We start from the raw sequence: 9,528 nt of genomic DNA, 5'->3' as shown, positions 1-9,528 counted from the left end.
CAGAAATGGGGAAGGACAAAGCAGGCAAGAGCCCAGAGCACGCACTCATTAGCTTCTGTCTGCCAACAAGTTTGGGATCATGCAGTGTTATATGCAATGTCTGGCTGTTATAAAAGGCTTTGGTTAAGTAATCACATCTCTCTTGCATAAGTGCTTGTTTTTGGGAGGCTTTAGCCAATTGGAGGCTGCAGCAGCTCACAGACAGAAAGTGTGTCTAACTACTGTGATACTTTCTTTGTTAATAATACAAGATTATTAATCTGCTGAAAGTTGTATAAAATCTCTTTAGATAAGATTAGGCGGCGGAGACTCCCCAGCGCTGCTTGTAGCTGAACTACAGCTGTAAAACACTGCCAAAAATCCTGTGTGGATCCCCGTGAGTAATATTTCTGATTGTTCTAAAGGGTGTTTGTGACTGGAAACTGCAGGCAGAGACATATTGCAGATGTTTATTGCAAGCAGTAAGTTAGAAGGAGGCAGGAGGTGAGAGACAGTGGTGAAACTATTGATGGGTTTAACAAGGCTTTCCTCCTAGACTTCCGTAAGCAAGCATGGGTTTCTCTGAAGATGTGCAATCAAGGTTCTTCCAAATAAGCTAAGGAAAAAGAAATGGGGTGCTGAAGACAATTACAGAACTGCAGGAGGACAGAGATTTGGCCTGACAGTGAGATTAAAGGACCATCTTGTCCCATATATTGGTTTGGAGTGGCCAAATGTCCTATTCATATATTCTTTCCTTGATCATTGACAAGTGTACAGTGATATTTTTCTCCTACGTTTTCATGGCTTTCAGAAATCTGCATGTCAATTATTTCCTGAGCCAGAAAAGATATCTCTAACAGTACAAGTGAATTTTTCTTTTCAGAATTTGCTAATCCACTGTATCTGTTGAAGACAGTGTGTTGTTTTGTGATTTGACTGACATAAATCTAACTGGGATTTGATATCTTGAGTTAAATGAGTTCTTCCACATAGGATTTTAATTTTTATTTAAAAAAAAAGGGTGGGTTTTCCACTTACAGAGAACTGAAAAGGGCAAAGCATGTATGGACTTACAGAAAACAGGAATTCCCTTCCCACTTCCTTGTGACGTGTCTGGATGCAGCTCAGTCAATGAACAAAGCCCGGAATTATAAAACCATCCACTGAAGTGGGAACTGAAATTTATTAGTTCAAGACTGAGCAACCTGGAACGACTCCAGTTGTTATTCCTGCCAGCCCTGGAAGGCATTAGAGTGCCATTGTACAGAGAAGGCAGCTCAAGTGCTGAGCTATGAGGAGAAATAAAGGCTGTTGGCTATAGTTTGGATGTATGTATGCTTACTCTTAGAGGTGGCACAGAACTCTGCAGTGATAGAACAAATTCTGGACTAATGGGAAACACTTGGGAAAGCTCAAGTCACTACTTACTAACCTTGAAAAAATGTAGTATGTAGATTTTACAGTCTATAAAGTTCTTGAGACCTGCTAAAGCATTTAAATCTTATTGGCAGCCAGTAGATGAGGAGGTAATACCACCATGAAAGGAAGTTAATTTGTAGGAGTTATGGGATTAGAGAGGTAAATGTGAAAAGTTATGTTGAACTAAAAGGCACTTGGCTGCAAGGCCAAGACTTCAATATTTTCATATTTGCTTCCTAGAGTGGGTAAAATTGATTCAGTAAAACTGCAATAGTGATGTAAATAAGCTGGGATCACTCTTTTGCTGGCTGAGTATCTAGGCCTTAAAACCTCTGATTTAGGCAAACCTAAGCTATGGCTCTTGCACTGTGCCAGTAAGGGATGGAGGCATGGAGGGATGGAGCAGGCTGCTCACTGGACAGCCAATAGCTTCCCATTTCCATTCTACCACCTAGTGAGGTCTCCTCAAACACAGGTGCTCCCAGCCCATGCAAGGCCTTTTTAGTTCCAATGAAAACACCATGAAAAAAAGTCAGCAGTTAAAATTTGGAAATTTACAACATTATTTCTCAAACAGTTTCTGTTTTACAGAACAGGAACAAATCCAGGCATCCTATAGGATAGTCAAACAATATCTCTAACACATTGCAGGGTAAGATGGATGCTGTTCACAAGTTGAAGGTTTTGGTGATGTTTCTGTCTCTGGCTACTTTCACGGTCATGGTGATAATGAACGCTGGAAATGCCACTGGGATATTCAAAGGTAACACAAGCAAATTGTCTTTGTTCAGAGGTGGATTTCATGCATTGTACAGTTTGATGATATAAGGATGGGATAGATCTGTTTGTTGGCTCATCAGCTGTCCAAATACACCTTGTTCTGTGAAAGGTGGAAGTATCTGGCACATCCTCCAGGTGTTATAGCCAGGTGCCTGAGCCCCATCCAGTCCCTTAAAATCCAGGGAAATGGTCTTGTCCCTGGTGACCCTGAAACTAGTGGTGCAATGTCTTTGCAGACATTGCCCTTGTGTCCCTGCTGGGAGATGTTCAGGCTGCTGCTGTGGGTTTATAGAAGGCAGTGGTGCTGTGTTTGAGCGCTACCCAGCTGAATCTGCCAGCAACTGACGTTGTGCTTTTCTCTGGATTTCACACACAGCTGGCTCCTCTGGTTCTGTATAAGAGGGAAGGTGCTCGGGGTTCCCCACAGGGACAGTGATCCCATAATGGGTGTCTAAAGGCAAGCCAACTGCAGCATGTGGCTTGTTTACACCAAAGGTGTGCTTTCATCATCCCCAAACCCATTGGGGTGTGGATGAAATCTGGAGGAAGATTGAAAGGTGAGGGAAATCAGCAGTCTTTCCCCATCCTTAGGATGTAGCAACAGTTTTGCCTGCAATAACATTCACCACCACAGGTCTGTTCAGGACAACCCCTGGAAACATCTCAGACAAGTACAGCACTGATTTCACACCAGCTGGCTGGACTTTCCTCATCTGGAATGTCATCTATGTCTGGCAGCTTGCCTGGCTTCTCTACGCCTTGTCAGGGATCTGTCGAAGGTATTTTCCCTATTTACTGTTTATGGTATAAACGAGAAGGGACAGTGACTCTTCCTTTCTGTAGTAGCTCACAGTTTTAGCCCCTTTTCTGGGGTTTCTAGTGAGAGTAAACCCATTGCCATTTATCTTGACTTGGCATGCGGAAGGGCTGCTGCTGGAGCACCTCTTAGGTTCAGCATCCAAAGCTGGGAAGCAGTTTGGAGGTGCACATGAACTGCTCTAACATGTGAACAGGTATTAGTGTGTAAACTGCTCCGTGAGGCCTCATTTCCATGAACTCGTGGGATTTGACAGTTTTACCTGCACTTACCCACTGCTGGATGCTGAGAATCCACAGGGGCAAAATCAATGGATTATGGATCTAATGCTCTGAGTTTACTTGCTGTTAGAGATCAGAGAATCACCACTGGGGAGTCTCTTGGCTCGTTGAACTGGACTTCAAGCTTTTTCTGGGGCTATGAGGTCACTAACTGCCTCATGCAGTATCTGTAGTATTCCACGATGTCTTCCGTGGGCCAGACTTACACTGTACCTCTCCTGTCAAGGGGGACCATGGACTGCTTAGCTGGAGTTGTGTATCTGCTATTTTTTCATGGTTTGTAAGAAATCTCTCAGGTGGTGATGACCAACCCTGAAGGTTGAGGGAAGAATGAAGTGTGTGTTTGTACAGAATCACCACTCAGTCCATACACGTGTATGAGCACACACAAAATACATACTTACATACACAATGATCCCAAAGGCCCCAGGAACTGGACTAAAATTCCATGACCATGCCATTGCTGCCACCAGCAGTGGCACAAGCCTTACAGCATCTGTGGAGCAGTCCTTAGTATCCACTGTACCTATGATGGTGCAGAGACCAGCAAGAAGTTCTGTACTGTGGGACAGTGTCCAGATGGGGAAAGCCACAGGGACTGTGTTGTGTCAGAGAAGGAGGCACAGGAGAAATAGTCTGATTTAACTGAAATATTTAACTCCAATGTAGAGTCCCTGGTAGTATAAGGAAAATGAGGCCAGGAAAGTTTGGTTGGTCAATGCAGGCATTGTTTTCCTTTCTCCATGCCCACTTTTTCCTGGCAGGAATGAACTTGGACGTGTCTTCATAAAGCCAGACTTGCTGCCAATACCTTTTTATGTGGCGTGGTGTCTGAATAATGGCCTCAATGTTGGATGGCTCTTTCTGTGGGACCGAGAGTAAGTTGCCTTTTGCTACAAATGCTTTCTAGCACTCTTGTTCGGAATGCCCCAGTACTTCATTTTGCCTTTTCCTCTATGTATGAACACTTAATCACACCTGTAAAACCCTATGGCAGGCCTTGGCAAAACACAGCCTTCATAGAAGTTTAGAGTTTTTGCATGATGTTGTCATCTTGCCCATGAGCTAGATTGGTCATTGAAGTCTAAGATCTCCTCAAAACTGCTGCTCTTCTATGTTTTTACCTCCACAGGTAAGACAGGAGCCATGCCTCTCTTCATAAATGCTCCTTGCCTTGGATTGTTTTCATAATCATGGCCACATTAAGGGCTTATAAAAGTACCACTGTCAAGAGGTGAAGAAATTAGTTGCAGTTAGGAAAATAACTTCATGATTAACAGAGTAAAACAACAACAGCAGAATGTCAAAATGTGGGCTACATGTAGTGATTACCTTTATTAAAGGCTGATCAACTTAAATTCAGTAAAGGCCAAACACTAAAGCTATGAATTAAAGCATTGTGACACCACTGAAAAAAATGTACTGTCTATTATGTGTGTGTGTGTGTGTTCTTTGTCCTAGATACCTCCTTCCAGCCCTGGTGTTCCTGGTAGTCCTCACTCTTACCACGTGTGCCTCCCTCTTCATCTCACACCGAGCCTTGAACATCTATTCCTCGTGGTTTGTGAAGGGTCACAAAGCTGAGCTCTGGCTCATCCGCATTCTGGTAGGTAGCATTTGGGAAGCTGTGCTGTGGGTAAATGCTAAAAAATGCCCCCCTCTGTGCAGTATTGGAGGTATCAAGAGTCAAAGATTCAATGGCAGGACACAGGTAAGGTAAGTTCTGCCCTGACTTTAACTTGTGCTTGCTGCAGGTGCACACAGGCTTAATTGCATCTGCTTCCTATCGGATGCCATGGGAATGATTCAGAGCAAGGTACTTCTCCAGCTGCTACAGAATAAAGTTTTCAGTAGAGTGGGAAAACTTCAGCCCAGACTTGCCTCTGGGGTGGGGAGAATATTTCTTGCAGAGGGAGAAGCCATTGCTAAGGGTCGCTTCTGATGCTGTAGCTGATCATGATGTTCCTGACATTTGACCTCAAAAAATTATATATTTCTTATATGGGGAAGTGTACAGTGCTCAAGGATTCAAATGCAGCTGTCTTTCTGAGTTTTGGAAATTCTGGAAGGAGTTGCTTTTCTGCTGTCCCTGAGAAGAGGGGTTGTTTGGCAAACCTCACAGAGAAAAAAAGATAAACACGCCCATACTCCATGATTCCTGTTCCTCTCTCCTAGCTCAAACCTGCTACCTTGATGCCTTCTTCTTCTATCCAGGACATCTCACATTGCACTCCCATGGCTGCCTGTGTGTGCTTTAAACCATCTTTGATTCCTTACTTAATGTTGGGGTTGCTCAGTGAGAAAGGGGGTCAGCAGTAAGAAACTACCCAAGAAGAAAGTGGGTTTTTTGGTGGAGGGGGAGTTCTACACGAAAAAGTTCCTACCAACCCTTCTGGAAATGTGCCTACGTCTTTTAACACAAACTGGGAGTGGGCTCAGTTCTTTACACCCTTGTATTGTACTTCCCTGCAACACCCGTACAACACACTGCTGGGGTGGATCCCTGGACTTCTCTGGGGACTCCAAGGCTTCTACGCCTCTCCATCCTGAGGAACTTTTCCTGCAGCTGGGTCCAGAAGTCTGGCTTAACTGCCCCAGGGCCTCTGGGTCACAGAAGGCAGAGATGACCCCATTTATCACTGCTTGTCCCCTTGCTGTGCTGTGTGGCAGGTCCAGAACGGGCTGGCACTGTACGGAACGTGGACCACCATCGCCACTCTGCTGAACTTTGCCGTTGTACTGATCTACCAGGGGAACGTGTCCCATGAGAAAGCAACCACTGCTTCTCTCAGCATCCTTGCTCTCTGCCTGGTGATATGGTAAGCACCCTCATGGGTTCCCACCAAGCCTCCAAGACCCCTTCCACCTCTCACAAATGGTATCTGTCTGTCCCAGTTTGTTTGTGGTTTGTCCCTGTCCCGACACTGAGCACAAAGGCCTCTGTTATAATCTGTGGCAGATGAACTGGGACTCTGGGCAGAGCTTTTCTTCCCTGACCCTCAGGAATGCCAATAAGCACATGTTGTGGGCTAGGCACAGGGTTTTGTGACTTGCATGAGCCCAACCTGCCTTAGGTGTACAGACAAGGGTGTGATATGGAAAACGTATGAAACATGGCTTTATTTTCCCCTAAATCTACCTTAAATAAATGACTTATGAATCTTCTGAATTTTAGTAAATAAAAAATTTTTGGACTATGGTCCAAAGTAGCCCACAAACCCCCCATTCTTTGTCTAATTCCTTTCTTAGGGAATGAAAAAAAAAAAGTGGAGAAAATGCTTACTTTGGTCACTCTTTTTCTTCACAGGTTTTACCTAGAAAACTTCCTTCTTGACAAGTATGTCCGCTATAACCTCACAATCTACCCAGTGGTCATAACAGCTCTGATTGGCAGCGCGTGCAAGAACAGCTCGTTTTCATCCCCCATGACCAACAACATTTTCATAGGTGAATCTTTTGGACTGTTTCCAGCTCCTGCAAAAGAGGGGCAGTAAACAATTCCACATTCTTACTGTGTATTAGGGGCAGAAAGGCTTGCCACTTGAAAAGTGCTATTTATTAAAAGTAGAAATAGGGATATATTTGGAGGTATTTACTTTGCTAAGTAAAGAGTAGAGCAGAAATCATTGCCCGTGAGCCTTGGGGCTGAATGCAAACCTTGTGTTGTCTCAAGTTCACTTCTGAGCTCTATATGTTTGCCCCACAATCCTCCATCACTCACTTGGGTCCTCTGCTAGTCCATCTGACACAGGGCGGGCCAAGGGAAAAGCAGGGCTGGGATGAAGGCTGTGGACTTCCCATTTGCCCTATATTGTTTGGGATATAGGAGCAGAGCATAAGCTTCTGACCCACGGAGGGCTTCATAATGTGAAATCCTGCACATGCTCCTCTCCTATGCAGAGCTCAGGCTGGCCTTAACAAGTTTTCCTGGGATTATTTGGCAGCTGCCAGCCACTGTACCAGAGCTGAGTGTAGTCATCCATTGTAAAAGGGCTTAAGCTGTCCAAATTCTGTACAATCACAGTCTGGCAGGAGCTATACCATTATGAGCAGTTTTATGCTGGCATGAAAGGGACTGAGCTGTGTGAACTCTGAATCCTGCTGTAGCAGTTTGAGATGCCTATTCCCACTGTGGGGTCAGCAGAAGGGAGCATGTTCCCACCCTTCAGCCTTCCCACTGCCACATACCAGTGGCTAAAGCTAATTTCTGGACTGGTACCACCATTGTAACCATTCCAGTACATGTTCCCTTTGCTGTAAGTGCAGCTGGAGTTCTGGTCATGTCTAAAAGCACCAAGCAAAACTTGGAAAAGCTTGTCTGCCACAGGTATGGGGGCACTGGAGGCTTGTCTCCTGTGTTCCTGTAGTAGGTGCATTTCTACCAGCAAAACTTAAATCTTAGTGGTTGAGCTTGTTTGGCTGGTAGGACAAGAATGTGCTTTTCCCAAACTAGTACATGTTTCTTTATATAGTTCAACTATTCTTGGAGTGTTTTGTTAATGTAATGCATTTTAATTCCTGTGTCCATGAAGCCTCCCCCTTTTTAGACGTGCCTTGACCTGGAAACATTGGGCAAATTTGGCTGTATAGCAGTGAAACTCTGAGAAATACAACTCTGGGGGCAATGGATCCTATACAGGGGATTGGAGTTTTTTTCTCTTTCCCTGATTGCCCCCAGTACTGAGAGCTGGGGTATGACAAGAGGGGTCTTGTCATATGTCTTATGGTCTAACATGCTTTTGTTTAATTTTTGTTTGCTTCTAGTTGTTCTGCTGGCAGGGACTTCCCTGATCTTTGCTGTTCGGCTGGGACTAGTCACGTGGAGACACTATAAGAGACCACTGGAAGCATCAGGAATTGCAGACCCGTCAGGCATAGTGGCCTGAGACCTCTGGCATGTTGTGGCAGATACTTGAAAGGGAGAAAAAAGAATTGGGCATCTGCTGGTGGTTCCTTCCAGTATCAATTGCCTTGTGCTTTTCCCTCTTATTCTCCATCCCAAAGGCAGATAGCTTGTGTCTGCAGACCTGTTTCGCTCCTACGTTCTCTCGGATGAGCCACTCGCAGCTTTTGCTCTGGAAAAGTGCAAGGAAAGGCCCTTTAGCTGAGCAGCCCTGTGCACCTCTGGGATGCCTGAGCTGCGGCTCCCTGCTCCTGCCAGAGCAAGGAGAGCTGCCAGTGGGAGGTCTGTCATTCCCTTGGCCATGGGTCCTGAGTATCCACAAGTCCTGGTGCTGTGAGCAGATCTCCTGCAGGCAGCGACTGCTTCCTTTCCTGCTTCTCTTCAGCATGACAGAAACAGATACTACAGCTTGATATTTACCTTTACAGTGTCAGCTCTGATGTTTGATAGGCAAGGGAGCAGGAGGAGTGACTGAACACTTCTGACACAAATGGGTTGCCTTTCCCTGAGCTTGTGCTGGTTGGATGTCTCCTGCTGGAGGATGGTTTGTGGCCACTCTGGAAGGTTAGATGTACAGATGAGATGGTACCTGATCTGGGGTGAAGCCTGCTGCTTCAAAGGAAGCCTGTTTAAGAAAAAAAAATAATATTTGAACCAGTAGAGCGAGTTCATCCTGGATCAGTGCCTTTCTCATGTGGTTTCACCACTTCTTAGTTGGTATTAGGAAGCCTAAAAGTGGGTTGACTGAATTGTTGGACCACTGCCTCTATTTCCTGTGCCTAATCGAAAGTTGGTGGTGCCTCACAGGTGTCTGGAAAGTGTTTCTACATGCCAGGTGCTTTCAGATATTTAACATCTTGCAGTACTCTTGCAAAGCTAAATTCTAAAATAATGTGTGCTATTGTTTACATTTAACAAAAACCAAAAGCAGTGTAATGCAATTCCTCTCATCATTCTGGCATGTTGTTTTATTTTCTAATAAATCAGCTAATTCTGCCACTGTGCCACTAACTCTGCAGATCATCTAAAGCAGCTGTCCTGGCTCCCACCTCACTCATGCCTGGGATTCCACGGTGAGTCTGGTCCCTCGCTGGGATGCTCTTGGATGGAGCCGCTTCCACTGAAAACGCCTTTGTCAACCTTACAGGAGGATGCAGATTCCTATGTATGATTTAAACTCCTCTGCCCAGCACCCTGTTCATTAAGTTTCTATTTTATAAGCTCTGCCTCCCAAGAGCCCAGCTAGTAAATTCCCAGCAGCCTCTCCTTAAGCTGCCTTCTTTAATTCAGTGGTATTAAATCCCCTGGCATGTGGATTAAGGGGTCCAGGCAAGGTGAGTAGCTGG

At 45.1% G+C, this 9,528-nt stretch overlaps 1 protein-coding gene across 1 annotated transcript; it reads left to right on the top strand.

Annotated features, from left to right (window-relative positions):
- Window positions 1-217: 217 nt before the first annotated feature.
- Window positions 218-9,048, top strand: LOC113973179. The gene is made up of 8 exons (XM_027694966.1): window positions 218-376; window positions 2,053-2,164; window positions 2,816-2,960; window positions 4,044-4,157; window positions 4,741-4,885; window positions 5,950-6,098; window positions 6,587-6,726; window positions 8,044-9,048. The coding sequence occupies exons 2-8, from the start codon at window positions 2,059-2,061 to the stop codon at window positions 8,163-8,165; spliced, it is 921 nt and encodes a 306-aa protein (XP_027550767.1). The 5' UTR covers window positions 218-376; window positions 2,053-2,058; the 3' UTR covers window positions 8,166-9,048.
- Window positions 9,049-9,528: the final 480 nt, after the last annotated feature.

Source organism: Neopelma chrysocephalum, unplaced genomic scaffold (genome assembly GCF_003984885.1).
Source record: "Neopelma chrysocephalum unplaced genomic scaffold, ASM398488v2 Primary Assembly neopelma1_99, whole genome shotgun sequence".
Lineage (NCBI taxonomy): Eukaryota > Metazoa > Chordata > Aves > Passeriformes > Pipridae > Neopelma > Neopelma chrysocephalum.
The sequence above is the reverse complement of the archived record's forward strand: the minus strand, read 5'-3'. Positions and strand labels throughout refer to the sequence as shown.